The sequence below is a fragment of the Apteryx rowi genome, unplaced genomic scaffold (assembly GCF_003343035.1).
Source record: "Apteryx rowi isolate R43461 unplaced genomic scaffold, aptRow1 scaffold_13, whole genome shotgun sequence".
Classification (NCBI taxonomy): Eukaryota; Metazoa; Chordata; class Aves; order Apterygiformes; family Apterygidae; genus Apteryx; species Apteryx rowi.
In genome coordinates, this window is record NW_020447530.1 from 5,762,655 (window position 1) to 5,778,959 (window position 16,305).

The following is a 16,305-nucleotide window of genomic DNA, read 5'->3' on the forward strand; positions in this document are numbered from 1 at the left end:
GTGACATGTCTAATACCCTTTATATAACTGTCACCTTGAATATACTTGGGACTGTCAGGTTGCTACAGGCAGGTAGTTCACATTTCCAGCAGATGCAATAGTCTAGACCAGCACCCTGCTCCTGGGATATGGGCATGTGTGAGATGTTAGAAATCCCTCCGTTTCCACCATTCATTGCACAGTGTTGAAYCTGAGCAGAGAAAGCAAGTGAATAAAGGCCAGCTTTTTCAGAAGAATATCTATAAAATTGGGAGTTTAGTACTGAAGACAGTATATGTATTACTGTGCCTGGTTGTGGGGGAGGAGGTGGGAATTAGAAAAACAAAGTCAAAATGGAATTTTAGAAATGCCAGAATATTTATTTTAAAGATCTCCTAAGCCAGTCATTTTACCTTCCCTTTTTGAACTGGATTTTTGTGGTTTAGAAAAGGACATAAGGTTTAAAAAAAAAAAAAAAAAAAAAGCTAAACAGGAAGTTAAAGTTAAAAGTTGCAAAGGGATGCGAAACATTTCGTTTCAAATTGAACTTCATAATTGGGGTTAACCCAGAACATTTTCAGGCTTTTGTTTGTTTGTTTTGCCAGCCTTCTCCTTCTCCCTCCACCCCTCACTTTGCTGCTGCTCAGCCCAAGCCATTTTTTTCCCCCCAGATATTTTGATTCAGCCACATTCCCAAAACAGTCGTTATTCACTCCACCTCAGTGATCGCCTTTTCTTTTCAGTAGCCATTTCCACTGACTCCTGCTTACAGAAATCCTGCTTACTACAAACATCATGTCTATACCCTCAATATATCCAGCCAGGGGATTTTCAGCTCCATCAGAGCGCTCTGGGTTGTGTCTTCAGCACATCACTCTCATCCCACAACACGTGACTACAAATCTTTATCAAAGATAAACTCATTGAAGAGAGGAATTCTCTCTGTCTTGGTTCTTACAAGTGTAGGTTTGTGATAAAACTTCTTCCCTTCCCTTTCCCAGTCCTCCGAGTCAGTGCTGGAGCTATCCCAGAACAGGTCTCTTGTAGGCTGCTCCCAACAGAACCACAAGTCAACTTTACTGCTCTTGCTTGGAGAAGATTCAGCCCTGTCGTGTTGCCCTGAGAATTGTCTATCCCATGTATTTCCTTGAAGAAAAAAGAAAAGAAAAAAGAAATTCATCTTAATTTTGCTGAGCTGCATGCTCAGTTCTGTAGGGCTTAGCTGGAAATTGCTATGGGCAGCTGGATTCATGTAAAGAAGTCCCTGAAAGATACCTGCCAGACCAACCCAGATGCTCTGGGATGGGCAGGACCAAGCACAATATATTCAGGATTACAGTCAGTAAAATTATGGAGTCTGGCACGAGGAAGCGTGGTTTAACAGCTGCCCCACAAGCGTGGGAGGCAGGATTCCCGTGTTGCATGCCCAGGGAGCAAGTTCTTATCTGAGATGCTTGAATGACTCCTAATGTATCAGTATCTGAGGAGCTTGTAATCTCTAATGCCTTGACCATTGAAGCATGTCTGTGACRGAGCAGTCCGAGGCTAATATCCTACCCACCAGAGCAGCCTTCCTGCAAGGACAAATCAGCACAGGCTTTTCAGGGATGGTAACTGTGCCCTGCAATTGCTCCTGCTGTAATGAAACTCCCAGTTTAGTTTTTATCCCCAAGCAGAAGAGCGATGATGCTAAGAAACGTGAAGGAACAGAAGGAGCAACCAAGTCTGTCCCTTTCTCTCCTGATAAAAGTTCACTGGCAGACTCGCTCGTCACAGGCAAGATCTGTCCTGGTTTAAGCCTTTTTGCCCTCAGTGRTGCCTTTCCAGTCCTATGCCAAAGGTTATCACATGCACACTGTGGCAAGCAAAGCAGAGCAGGGCGGCAGAGATTCTCTTTGGTTTCTGCTGCAGCGGGGACAGTAATGTCTTTTCATATGCAACGGTCTCCCCAACCATCCCAGCCGCTCACCAAGCAGGCCTCAGGCAATGAGAGTCATGCCCAAATTCAAGACACCRCAAGACAGCCCTGCAGCTTTACACTACAGAGGGTGAGACCTGATCCTCACCTCGGAGCGGTGTGAAAGGCGTTTGCGTGAGGACAAGGGACGTGCTCAGGAGCGCGAACCTGAAAGGACCGGAGGGAACGAGAGAGCCGTAAAAGCAGGTCAGAATCTGGTTTTTGAATCATTAGAGTCCAAGAAGCCCATTCCTGCTGCTTACCCTTCCTCAAGGTGCGCTGAGGAATGGCAAGTCGCTTCTCAGCGCTTCCTGGCATTCCTGCTAATACAGAGCATGTCGTACTCCCTCCTGTGCTTTGAAGGGATCTGTAGGGATATGAAGGGAAATACACCCGAGAGAGGCTGAGATCTGTCACCGGTAAAAGAGGACGTGGCTCTGAATGGAGTCCATATGATGTATTTTCACGTCAGGCATTGAGAGTAACACGGAGCGATGGCTGGAAACCATCTAACTGGGAACATTTCGCTTTAATTACGCACCACCCAAAGGGATGCAAAGCTCTGAAGGAAATTGCCTGGCTCTGGGCAGTGGGAAGGAGTTTCCATATAAAACTAGACTTAAAAAGTTAGTAACCTAAGTGACTGTAACATTTACCCCACACTCATATAAGGGTGGGCAGCAGTCCAGAGGCTGTAATATGTATATGAATACAATATCGTGGTGGACAAAGAGTGATTAAGCCAGGAGCAAATCTATGACAGCTGTTGCTCAAACAGCTCTTTCTTCTTTTATTGCCTGGGCCTCCCTAGCAGAGCGAATTGCTGGTACCATTAAAGCTGTCGAACAGCATGACTCCTGTGAGCCTGGTTCCAGCTTTCCAAACAYGATGAAGGGTGCTCTCCCTTCCAGCCGGCAATCCGTCTCCTCCACGTGCAGCTCCAATGAGCTGCCTCTCCTGTTCTCTGATAACAGAACTGCCTTGTACCTCACTGCAGCAAAACCATCCAACCTAACATCAGCCTCTATAGAAGGCTTTCACCTGCCTGACGGTAAACAGCATGCTTGATTGTCCTGCTGGATTTATCTCGAGCGGCTGACCACATCCCTCCATCTAGTCATGCCTTCGTTTCATTCTGAAATGTGGCCCAATGGGAAATTCTCCCCACCATCGGAGGACCAGAAGACATCTGCTTGTCCTGCAGGCACTCTGGTCACTCATAAAGGATCTAGACAGCATCAGGGGCCTGGTATTGCAGGTCTAAGGAAGGCTGGATTTTGCTAGCAGAGAATATTTACTGGAACACACAACACCCCAAAAAATCTATGTTGATGTCCTGGCATTGATAGTGACTACAACATGGGCAAGTTCTTTTTAGTGTGGAGCATTACAGCACTGAAGGACAAACAGATGTGCTGGAATCGTTTGCTTTTCAATATCTTTTCACTGGTTACAACCATTCCGCCAAGCTCTTTTGCTCCCTAGTCCCCTGCTTGTCCTTACAGCACAGGTTTCTGTCTGCATCCACACTCTGAGCTGCCCCAAGGACCTTTGATGGGAAAGCCAGCAGCAGGACAGAGACGGAGGCATGCCAGGCTCTGCACCCTATATGCAGATAAACTGCCTGTCCTGGGGACAAGGTGACAGCTACTGACTTTGCCACTGAAACCCGGTGGATCTCTGCTTGCTCCTTCCTCTTCCTCCCCCCACAGAGAATCAGACACACTTCGTGACATCCCCACCTCAGGTTGAGCGGCTCCCATGCCCCAGGCTGCAGCCCACATGAGCAGCAGGGCTGTATGCGCACAGGCAGTTCAGCTTGCTCTGGGCTCCTGAGTGGAGCTGTGGGAAGGACACAGCACCAAGAGCGTGGCAAATTGGGCAAAATGAGGTACAGTCAGCAGTGTGGCAAGACCCACCAGGCAATGGACTCCCAACAGCCCATCAGTGATAATGGAGCAGGTAYGGGCACAGCAGAGGCTTGAAGGAGGCCAGATGTAGAGCTGTGCAAGTTTGGGGAGAAAAACTCTTCCTTCCCTGAGTCAATGGGAAGGAAGTTGTTCCCTGAAAGCACCTAAACAGCCGGCCACTAGCTGTGTCATCACCATGCTAGCCCAGGGACAGTGGGTACTCTCCTYTGGGCCTTCATGTGTGTCAAGGAGGAGTGACAAAGCTGCCTATTCTTCCAAGTGTCAGACTTGCAGGGTCACCAAAAATAACTGGCAATCTCAAATCATCCAGTTTTTCCTTTTGCYGCAAAGGAATGTTGCAGTTCCTCTTTATCCAGAGAAGAAAAATTTGGGCCATCGCTAAACTGGTGTAGTACAATAGCTCTTTTGAAGTCCAGCCTGTAGCTGACAGTAGCTGACAATCTGATCTGGTTGTTTGCACCATGGGCCCTGRTCTATTTTACTTGAGAATCTCATAATTTTGTACACATCAATTACTGCAGCTGCACAGCTGTTTGGCATGGTTAAGTCCCTGTGCTCCCTCTGGGAAGGAAACTGGCTCAGGGCCAATGCAGGGAAATCACTGTCTTCGGCGGTGGGCTGCTGCTCTGCTTTGTTTCCCCGGCTAGAGTTGGCTGTGTGCTATAGCGAAGAGACTGTCACGGTAACTCATTTCTCCAGCTTGAAGGAAAATTGGCAGGGCATGTTTTAATCAGTGACTGCTAACCCTCCCGGAGTAAACACTGTGATATTGTCACGCTGTCTGCGTGGACAGACAGTCCTACACCAACCTGAGCACATCCCAGGCTCAGGCAAGCTGCATTCAGTGCTGGGGGCAGAGGGAAGGGGGCAAAACTTGGTGGAAGGGTTGATCTTTAAGCAGTCATTTTCCTTTTTTTCTCTGTCATGCCTTGGGACATTAAGCTGGAGAAGCTTCAGAGATTTCCCCCCAGCCCACCTATGGTCATGCATACAACCATCTATACATTTCCAGATGCATGCATGTAAACACAGTGCAGTTCTGATTAATCCAGGTGTTGGATTTAGTGCCCAGGAAAGCTCAGGGACGTGTGGGGACACATGGGGCAATCTAAGGACTCTTCTGTCCATGGAAGCCTGCTCTTGCAGGGGTTTGGCCCTAGTGACTTCGGTTTTATGCCTCTATAAATATTTCACAGTGGGGGGGTCCTAATTCAGATTTATTCGGGTCTATTAAGAGAAGCAGCCCAGAGACCTGTGCCTTGCTATGACACACCTCAACGGTTTGCCTTGTGCCTTAACTGCTTTTGCACCAAGACTTTCGACCTTGCACTATGTCGCTGCAGCAGTTGGAGCAGTGGAAACAGCTTCCATAGGGAAACTTATTTGATGACACTTAAAATGCCAGCAAGTTCCACATCTCCTTGGAAAATTATTCTACTTACCACAGTCTCCATTAAAAGTCTGATTGTGCTCAGCAGGGGTGAGGTCTTGGCTTTCGGAGCTGTTGCTTCTCTGGAGATTGCCAAGGACTTTCTTCGGGTTGAATTCCTTGATTTTTTGTTTATTGATTTTTGCCTCCCTGTGGAGATTTCTCTTCAGCTCAGCCTGGGTTTGCAAATGAGTCATCAACACAAGCAACAGAGGAGCAAACACGTTTTAACAGCTCAACACAGCATATCATTAGGGGGCTGGTGCTGAAAATAATTATGCAGTTGAGTAGTTTAACCAGGGCAAATCATATCTGCCAAATTAGGTACATGACAGAACATGACCTGGACTGAGTTTTTAGGTTTCTCCATGGGCAACCATCAAATGAGGGTAAAGCTTTGAAAAATCAAAAATAATTACTGAACTTTTCCTAGGGCAGAAGAAAATTACTGAGTTCAACTGCTCCATGGCCCAGTGACAGTTGAATTGAAAAAGAAATACAAAGAAGCCTGCAGGTGGGTATTTGCTTGTCTCCCATCACGTCATGCAGTGCCTGCATAGCACCTGTCACCTGCAGGTCTCCCAGCGCTTCAGGAAGGAAAGCTGCATCGGGGTCCGCATTTCCAGCTGGGGCCTGAGGCACGGGGAGCTGCATGGACTTGGTCCAGGTCATTAACAGAGCGAGGACCAGAACCCATGATCGCAGTTCCCAGCATTTCCTTTCTTGCCTCTGGGTAACTTCATTTCTTATAAGACCTGGGTCTTCTGCAACTAAGGGGGAAAGTGTGAATGTATCAGCCACTCTCGTGGCTGGCCACCAGGAGGGACCTGGGGTCCTGAGGGTGCTCTTTACCTCATGTCTACCTGAGCAACCAGGAAAGCTTCAGGTGCTCTTTCCAAAAACAGGAGCGGGGTGTTTTGCTGGCAGTGCCAGCAAAATGACTTTTAGGAGGAAGCAAAATCAGTTCATGGTCACCCGTGTGGACATCGTTGCACAGAGAAGTGAGGCAGAAGCAAATGGTTTCCACCTCCCTGTCTGTGTTTGAGGGCGAGGGGCAAATACCCGTTAGAAAAGGAAAGACTCAGGCAGGCGTCCTCTCCCCCAGGTCTCAGCCTTACCTCTCGGCGCCTGCAGTTCAAGTCCAGCATCTGCAGCTTGTGTAAGTGCTGCCGTCTGCCAGGGACGTGCTTCAGGGTTTGCCCCCTCTTCTCCAGAGCCTATAAGGTATATACACACATAAATAAATACACCTGCATTTTCCAAAGCAAAAAGAATCAGCCAGCAGCTCTCAAACCCACTGCTTGTCCCTCAGGCACTCTCTGGATAAAGGCACTGAGCATTTTCCCGAGCAGCCAACTTGCAGCAATTTATGACAAGTGGTCACAGTACTTGCAGTTTATCTTGCAGCTCTGGGATATTATGGAGACTCTCAGCCTTCGTTAAGGCAATGTTAAAGGGTTCAAAATGCAACCTCAGTTTTCAGCAGACTGTTGGACGTCTGAATAGACATAGCGAAAGCTTTGTGTGCAAAGGGTTCTGCATCCATACAAGGACCAGCAGCATCACTAACCAAGTAAGTCACTAAACGTATAAAGAAATAGTTCAGTCGGAGAGCAACTCTAACTCCAGCGTCATCTCCTCCCAGCACAGAGGAGGTGTTAATGGCACACAGCAAATGCAGGCTTCTCCCCGCTGGAAGCTGACTGCAAGTGATGGGTGTTCAAATTGCTCAGCTGTTTTAAAAAAGAGGTCCTAAGACCTTTATTCTCAAAGATTTTAAAGGTCCTGACTCACCAAGTCCTCATCATCAAGGGAATTTTCATGCCCAAGTGTCTCACGCTGGAGGTTCACAAACAGACTCCCAGGATTAGGGAGCACTGTGGGAGAGCTGGCCCTCTCGACCCTGGTGGAGATGGCCCAGCTGATCTTTTTGCTTGGGATTAGAGGTGATCCCTGTGTCATCACCTTCAGTTTGTGTAGGCTGATGGACTAAAATGAGTCCTGTTCATCCCCAAGAAAGTTTAGCTTCCAGAGTTTGCTCCTAAAAAAAGCCCTCAAGCCCCTAGAATTCATCATAAGTGAAAAACTTACCACTTGGCTTTATATCCTTTCACCCACATCCCATTTTTTTTTTAGCTGGTTCTTGGGCCCAGCCCAGGATGAGAGCACAGCTGGTGCAAACCACCAAGCTCTGCTCTCGTTTCGTGTGGTGTGACGGCACCAACTTCACAGCAAGGCTGCAGGACCACGAGGGTGGGTGTCCGTGAGCTGCAGACCAGCCACTGCCCACAGCCCGCCCCAGCAACCTGCACGGATGAGCTGGCTGCAGAGCAGAGCAAAAACCCACCGCAAGCGGTGGGAGAATCTCACCACATTCGCTGCTGCCAGCTCTCAGATCAGCCCTCGAAGTGATTAAAGCAGCTGTGACACGGGAAGCTACATGYGGTTGGTGGGAACGTGCCAGTTTCCCCAGCATTTTCCCTTCAGCTGAACGCTCACCTTCGCTTTTGGAGTTGCTGCCGTGTCTTGCTGACTCAGGAGCTTTTCAGCAGCGAGAAGGCCCGCAGGTTCAAGCTTCTACAAGTCCAATATTTATAATGTTCAGCATTCCTCATTCCCCGCAATCATAAAACACGAGAACCCGATATTAAACTACCTTAACAATTTTCCAGTTCCAATCTGGCCCAGCTGCTGGGGATGTGGAAGGGAGATTGGCATCTTTAATGAGCACTCAGAGAGATAGACTTCTCCTGATGTGCTTCACAGAGGGATAAAACTGAGAGAATCTCCTGCTTTAGAGTCAAAGTGGCAAAAGCCTAGCYGAAATTTGTGCTCTTCCTTTTGGCTCCATCCCTATAGGTATTCTTCTTTTTGCCATAACAGTGCCTAAGGCTCCAGCCAAGACCACAGTGAAGACAAACCCCAGCTTGGAGAGCTTCACGTTGGAGCTGACAAGACAAATACAACACGTAACTGGAAACTGAAGCATACAGACATATCATAATGTAATGAAATTACATTATATACAATCTCCTACCAGGTCATCTGAGGCTACCTGAGACCCAGAGCACTGCCCATCTGTCCAACCCACCTCCCATACGTTAGCCTGAGCAATACCCTACTCTGCAGAGACTGCTCATGGTGTGAAGTGCTCTTCCAGGTGGCTAATGGAGGCAGGCAGAGGATTGCTTTACGGACTGCTCTGAGCAGTCTGGATTGCAATTATAAGGAACTAAGATATCTCCTTAAATTATGCCAGACTACCAGATGATACTGGGTTATTCCTTGGCTTGGTATTGTTGGTTTTCCCTTCTAGGATGGGAGCTCAGTGTGGCTTCCATAAAATTAAGTGGAGCATCATCAAGAACTTCATTGAGAAGAAGACCTGACTTTTACACTTTATGTGGGACATTAACCCCTTGAGACATTCACAAGAATGTCCTCTCCTTTAGCTGTACGGACCCAATTGCTGCCAAAGCCTGAGCTGTAATGTTTGAGCATCCTATAAATAAATGTAACAATGCAGTAAAAAAAAGCCAGCAGCATCACATAAAGCAAGCAGAGAAGGAATGCCAGAGGGGAAGCCAAACTCAGCACCATTTTGTGGGTATACCAACCCCGGGAAAGCAGAAGAGGCCCAGTCCAAAGCCCCCTGGCACCAGCAGGAAATTCCCCTAGGTTTCCTATGGACTTTAGTTCTGGGATGACTTTTCAGGCATATCATTATGCCACTTCAGAGCTGGTGTCTTAAGCCGATGAGGAAGGGTCATTTTCTTTGCTGCATGTGTGGCATGGCTGGGCGATAGGGAGCTCTGCCCTCAGCATCTCATCACGTCCCATGAGCGGGGACAGTCCCACGTCTCTGCCAGCAGAGCCACTCGTGCGAACGCTCCCTGGTTTGGCTGAGTCCAAAGCAGCACATTCCCACTTCAGCTGCCAGTTTAGACCATTTAAACGGACCTGCCTACCACTGCAAACAGCTCTGCCAGCAAAGAGGTGGGCCTGGAAACCTTCAGCAGAGGAGCGGCAGCAAAGGCAAAGGAGCATTTTCCAGTAGCTTAGCGGTTTGCAGAGCAAATGTTTGCCTACGCCCTCCTCTCCAGGCTGAACTCTTACGCTGCAGAGTCAGGGCAGCTCATGCACTATTTCTATTTCAGCTTCTTCCCCCTTGTTAAAGTCTTTTGGTTGGGTTTTGCACCTAATATGAGCTAAGGTCTTTTATTTTTATTAATTATATGTCCTTCCCGGGATCAAGTCCTGGGATTGATCCAGGAGGTGTTAGTCAAGTCAGCGTGACACCCACTCACAAATGCCAAATACTGCAAGCTTCCTCCCGCGAGCATCTGCAGTGTGTAACTGCCAGCAGCGACAAACTAGTCCCGTGGCTCCACCATGAGATCTCCATCCCCACTGGTGCCAGTGCCTGGTGCACTCCTGTGCTGCTGCACACCAAACCGACATCATTGAATTTCCTGCTACACCTCACAGAAACTGCAACGAAGACGAGGATGCACAGCCCTTTGCCTGAAATAGCTGTAAGAAGCAGCGAAGCTCCTCTGGGGAAGTTGGCAGCTGAAGCCACAAGAGCTTCCAGCCGAGGAAAAACACATCTGCTGCCCAGGAGAAAAGCTCCTGAGGGAATGCGTGGAGAGCCCAACAGAGGGACTTTAATGTGCTTTGGAGAAGAGAAGAGCATGGAGGGTCATTTCTATGAGAACCTGGAAGGAAGGGGTGCAGAACAAGATTTAGAGATACAGCTCGGGGCAAAGCAAGCTAAGTCCTGACCACAAATGCATCCAGAGCTATGGGTGAAGATACAGGCTTCGCTTGGGTTCTTCCTCAGTTCYGAGGAACAGGGGCTGGTACATTCAATGTAAGTGTTGTGCTAAAAAGGTGCTGAATTTGCCAGTTTCTCCTCACAATTCRTAAGATCTCAACTTTTAATTCTTCTTAATTCTCTGCTGGGTGGGAAGTGGCACTAATGCTGCGCTGGCCCCGAAGGCGCCAGGCATGCTCAAGGCTGCCATGTGCYAGGGACTCTTCAAACGCACCACGAGAAATGGTCACTGCCCTGAGGACTTCGCCGTCCAGCCCAAGTCTAGCCCGAATTATTAACATATATTGCCTATATTATGGGCAGAGACACCCACCATGGGACCTGTGTTCTGGGTAGAAAGTACAGGGCACGGGCTGTCCCGTGCTGCACTGCCCCAAGGGCCACGCTCACCATCTTCCCTAGGTTGCAGCCAATAGAGACCCAGTGAACCAAGAGCCAGGAAAAAAATGCCGGTTTCTCAAATCTCATCCCAGTGCTTTCCTCTCAGGACTACCCAGCCAGCATCCCCACTGTCCTCTTCTTTCCAGTCTCGGCTAGTAGGAAGTTTACACAGAGCCAGCTATGTTCTTTAGTCTTTTAGCACCAAAAAAACCCTCCTGAATTAGAAATTCTGCTCATTTAAGAAATGACACTAGATGGCAGCATGTGCCCCTACAAATTGCAGTCCCGGTTGCACATCACTCCCAGATGCCAGGGAGGCAGGAACCGTGGCCGGCTAAGGCCAAGCGCATCCCCTGCCTCGCCTATCGGCCGATCTCGCTGCAGCTGCCGGGAGAGAGAAGTTCAGGCTTCCGGCTAAAGTTCACTTGCGTCGCAGGCTGGAAAATCAGCTTTTTTTTTTCCCCTTTCTTCCTTGTGAGTCTCACAGGGCTTTTCTCTGGAAATACTCCGTGACTGAAACCCTCTGACAGTCCTTGAAGAGGACACGGTCTTCCAGCTCCGCACTATCTTTGAAGATATTCCCCCAGGGCAAATGGCTTTTGTCGATATGGTTTGCGCTATCTAATGACAATGGAAGAAGCTCAGGGTAGGATTAATAGTGTCCTTGTCCCGGAACGAATAGTATCAGTATATTAATAATACACAAATAGAGTTGTAATAGAAAAAAAGATCAATGACTAAAAATTACATGTTGATAACAGATTTTTAAATGAGGCTCTGATTACATGTGACTATTTACAGGGTGTAGCTAGACTCATTACAGGTGCTGCTGTCTCATCCTCTCGCCTAATAGAGAGGCACTTTACTCAATATTTGATGTCCTTACTTGCTCTCTGAAGCTGCTAGTGTTGGCCAGAACTACAGGCAGCAGTGGAGGGATCTTAACTGGCCCCGTCTGGTGGTTCTGATCTTCTTCATTATGTTAAAAAGACCAGATCCCATGCGCCAGATGATTGGCATTTTAATCACAGAAAGGAGTGTTTGAGCAAAGTATTCCCGGTTCAGCTGGTTTGCTGTTGTGTTACACATGCAAAGAGTTTGTCCCCGAATATTCGGATTGCAGGGAAACCATATATAACACAGCTGGCTGAGAATGGAGATAACCAGTGTTGGCACGGTAGGGGTTTCAGAGACTCACACCACTGCTGAGGGATACCCATGAGAAATCAGCTATAGGGGGATGTTGTTTTGGAAGGAAGTATAATTTCTCCAGGGTTTGACTTTTCTGGGAACAGTGAAGGAGGAACAGCTACTGTTCGGTCAGTTAAGGAATTAATTGGAAGAACAATATGCTCCGAGCAAAACCCTGCATTACCCAGCCCCAAAGCCGGGGACCGACACGAAGCACATGTTCATCACATGGAGTGAAAAGCAGTGCTTTCCTCAAGGCTGCTCTAATCTGCACTCAGTTGCCTACCAGCGGGCTGCAGAAGAAGGTCATGGGCAGCTGCGGCACATACACATATTTCATGGGTTAAAGAGCCAGAGAAGAGCATTTTCCTCTGCTTCTCCCTGACCATTGCCAGCTGGGGACTCCCTGGGGCCCCTAATAAGTGGCTGGTGGGGCCCTGGGGCTCACATGACCCCACACTCCTCAACACAGGATGAGCAGGGTCAGCTTGGGCAGCAGGTGTGATATTGGCCCTTAATTGCTAATTGAAAGTCCTGCCCAAACGAGAGTGTGGGTTGTTATTTTTAGCAGCTGAGTGCTTCCTTGAGCTGGAAGGTGTGGGGGCTGCAGAAAGGGTCTGGGAAGGGGTATGTGAAATTGGGTGTCAGTACTGGGGAAGGGCAACTGCAGGCAGCTGCAAAGCTCCTGCTGATGATGGGGGTGAGAAAAGGGTCTGCAAGGCAAAGGGTTGCTCTGACTGCAGGAGAAGGGAAGGAGCCTCTTGAGCTGGGCACAGGCTTGCACGGGTGGGAAAGGTGAAGGAAGTCAACCTCAGCCAAGCATCTTTGTGCCTTAAATGGTGAGCAGGTAAGAGCAGAAGAGATGGAGAGTTTGAAAGGTGGTGATGGTTGGCTCAGGAGGGTGTGGAGAGGCAGAGAAAATGCAGGTAGAGTGTAAGAAAAAAAGCTTTCTCTTCCCTTTGTTTTTTAGAGGACCTGCTTTGTTACAAGAACTATACAGCTCCAGCTTAGTACTGCAAGCATTTGATGGGGGTGTTCTGAGGCCTGAGCCTTGCTCAGGGCTTTTATTGCAGAAAAACATCAGTACAGGAGTCTTATATACATGGAGGCAGGCAAAGGCAGTGTGTTGTTGTGTTGGCTGCTCTTTGGCTGATCTTAAAGACGGCCTCCTTTCCCTTAAGCTAATAAACCAAAAGTAACACCTCTGCAGTCAACCTATCTGCTCTGCCTTGGCAAAACAGTCAACTCGAGCTTGGGCTGTTGATAACCCTCCTTTAGGGGTGATGGCCTACAAGATTAAGGCATCCCACTTGCGCTGCTGCAGGATAGCTGCTTCCCTGTCGTGGTGCTTTAGCAGCGTGCTGTGACAGTGCGTGTCTATGGGTCGAGGGGCCGGGTCRCTCGGTGCAACGCCGCAGGAGGCTTTTCAAACTCATCTTACTTGAGGTCTCCGAGGTGGGTGCTGCTTAATGATGCTGGTGTCTCCCTTTTCCAGCATGGTGTTGAAAGAAAGGGGTCTGGGCCCTTAGGGATTAGAAAAGGAGAAGAAATGGGTGAGGTTACTTTGGCGTGATCATCRGCTCCTAGGTGGTATTCTGCAATATTTTCTGGCCTAGCTCTTGTTTGGCCTGTCCTGGTGAAGTCTCTCTTGCTGTGCTCCAGGAACTCATGATATAAATTGTTCTATTAGCAGCAGAAATAAAGCGTGCCTGGATCTGCACCTGCACTTTTTAATGAACTTAGGTCCACCACATACCTCTTGCTTCCTTCTTCAGCCCCTCCTGCACCCTATATGGCAGAATAACCACCCTCCACACCTCCTGCAGCTTCCCAGCTATGTCACTCCCTCCTCTGGCATCCTGTTGTCCTCCCTGCTCTCCCCCAGGGCCTTTGACCATCCGTTGGCCAAGAAAACTGCATGTTTGGCTGGTTCCTGGCCGCATTTGTTGGCTGAGCTCATGCTTGGCCTTATAAAGTGGGGAATGGACAGCACTTTGGGTCTCTTTTTGCTGCTCAGTCTCTGAGACCTTATTTATTTTTAAGGGACCCTATAGACACATCTTTAACTCTTCTGCTGACCCTGGCAGACCTGGGCTACAGCCAGCTGGTAGGCTCAGGAGTTGGTGAGGGAAGTGCCGACATGCAAACAGCACAGTCATGAGCCCTCTTCTTTGGAAACCAGCCCAAAATACATGCACAGGGAGGACGTGCTACCAAACAGCGATCACCATACCTGTCATTAAAGCAGTGTTTTAACTAAGGTCTAAATGCGACCATTAGCTCAGATCTGTTCTTAGCTATTGCTCTCCAGGTGGACGCTGCTGCTGTTCTTGCACAGATGAACACTTGCGTGTGCATGAAGTATTTGTTTTTATAGACATTTTTCTGTTCCTCCTCCCTCCCCAAAAGCTGTTCTGTTGCATTTGAATCCTGTTTTACATGCGTGGTTATGCGTAGCTGCTCATATGTGACCGAAGCCCAACCTGCCCTGAGCCGGCTGCTCCGGTGTGCAGCATGGGAAAAGACGGGGGAGAAAAAAACAGGAATTGGGGGCGAAGGCTGGGGAACGGCATAGGAAGACCCAGGAAAAGATCTTACGTTATAGCTGAGGTCCAACTTCCTAGTTATAAAAATGGGAGGTCATCTTATAGGGGCGAACCCAGTATAGGGGCGACTCCAGCGGCTCCCAGCCATGAGGACGCCGCGATCCCCTCGCAAGTGCGGCTGAGTTCACCTGAGAAATGATTTGCTTCGCTCTGCCGAGCACCTGTGCAATGATTAACTACTGAGCGGGGGACGCCTGAAAGGAGAAATTCCAGCGCGGGTGACATCTCAGGAGGAAAAAATTCAGCTCTCGCCACGCTGCCTCCTCGCCAAGCGCTGTGCAAGGAGACAGCGCTTGGCGAGGAGGCAGCGTGGCAAGAGAGTGAGGTCCGAGCTGGAGGCGTCTTAGTGATTTCTTTTTTAAACCTTGCACTCTAATAGCTGATTTTCTCCACTGGTGAGCGGGGAGTTTAACGCCAGCCCAAAGGAAGCCTCGTAAACTAAATAAGACCCCTTCTCTAGGAGGCTTTGCTTATTTAGGCAGCAGCTCAAGCTAATGCGTTGCTCAAGTGCTCTTGAGCATGCTCGTTTCTGCAAATGAAGTGTGTAATAGGAAATGACACTTATTCAGGGATTTTAAATAATTTTTAAATAAAATATATGTTTTTATAAGCATTTGATAAATGCCCAGTGGTTATTGATGTCCAGAATGGGAATATCTGATTGCTCTCGCTGTCATGCAGTGCTGGGTCATGTACCCAGCGCTGATCAGCATTTGCCCCAGGCCTCCTCTCGGGGACGTGACTGCTGTCCTGCTAGAGGCGCRTTTGCTTTCCCGGGCTCCCGATGTCTCTCCGTAGACCGTACGGAAGAGGAAATGTCCGGCAATGCTAAACATTGCTTGGTTTATATCTGGAACTCACTTTTAGAAATGGAAAAGAGGGAAGGAGGAGCGCTAAGCCTGCAAATCCCAATCCATCTGCATTATCCTTCAAGCGAGCAGCCTCATCGACATGCACGGAGGTTTCACTCTAGATTTATTGAACGTGGCTGGGGGGAGCCATTGCTCATCATCTCGCTCGTCACAGAGTTGCACACCAGCCTTTCGCTAGCTGTCGCATACCTTCTTTCTCATTTCTGGGCATATAGTGAATTTAAAAACCGCTACGGAAGGCTGCGGCCAGTCATGGGAAAGGCTCTCGGTGCYGGCACTCGTGGGAGAACATACGCAGTTGTTGCATTTGCGTTCCTCTGCCTCTTGGCTTACAAAATTAGCCCTGTGCAAGACACGGGGATTATTTATGATGGAGCTGAATTTTGCCTGCTGAATGTCTTCCCCAGGATCTAATTATAATTAAGGTAATTATATAGATATGCCCAATGGTAGCACGTACGCAGGACAGATGTATAATGAGTTAAGGAGCTGCTGTGTGCATGCTCATTTGGACGCAGCCTGTGGTCGCTGTATATGGATTTAATGCTATCGAAGTGGGGTTATTTACGGAAGGGCGACTCGTGTCGGCAGTGTGTGACCTGGGCTCTGCTGACTGAGAGAGTTTCCCAAAACAAGTTGCAAGGGGAGGAAAAAAATGGATTTTTTCCAAAGCTGAAACTAGCTGGAAACGGCAAAAAGATATGAACGCGGAAAGGCATGTGCACACACCTAGGTGCACCCCCCGCTGCACCGAGTGACCCCGCAGCTCCTTCCCGGTGGCTTTCTCCAGGCGTCCTCTCTGAGCAAGGACCAATGTACCACCAAGGGCAAACCACCAGCTGCTCCCCTTGCGATTGCTACTTACTTATTATTAATTGCAATTATTATTTGCAATAACCAGGTTACGACCCTCTTACCTGCAGCGGCTCTCCCGTACCCAGTTTCCCGGAGTGGCGGGAGCTGCCTTGGGAATGTGGCTTTCTCCTGCTCCGATGCTTCTTGCGGCATGTGGGAAAACCAGTGCGGGGCCGAGGCGTAGGGCGAGAGGGGCAGGTCGCCCCCGGCTCGCGCCGGGGCCACCTTGGTGACCCTGTGCCGCGTCCTGGAGGAGCTCAGGCCCAT

General features: G+C 48.9%; 1 protein-coding gene across 1 annotated transcript; it reads right to left on the reverse strand.

The window, feature by feature from the left end:
* Positions 1-874: 874 nt before the first annotated feature.
* Positions 875-16,305, reverse strand: CCDC198 (coiled-coil domain containing 198). The gene is made up of 6 exons (XM_026056238.1): positions 16,101-16,305; positions 13,147-13,229; positions 7,796-7,873; positions 6,415-6,513; positions 5,310-5,472; positions 875-1,125 (listed from the first exon to the last, which is right to left on the reverse strand). Exons 1-6 carry the CDS (start codon positions 16,303-16,305, stop codon positions 875-877), a joined length of 879 nt encoding a protein of 292 aa, XP_025912023.1.

Coding starts and splice junctions, on each gene's coding strand:
- CCDC198 (XM_026056238.1), bottom strand. CDS start 16,305: ATGGGCCTGAGCTCCTCCAGGACGCGGCACAGGGTCACCAAGGTGGCC. Junction 6,514..7,795: donor CAGCAACTCCAAAAGCGAAG/GTGAGCGTTCAG, acceptor TATACCTTATAG/GCTCTGGAGAAGAGGGGGCA. Junction 1,126..5,309: donor GACTTTTAATGGAGACTGTG/GTAAGTAGAATA, acceptor TTTTTCTTCAAG/GAAATACATGGGATAGACAA.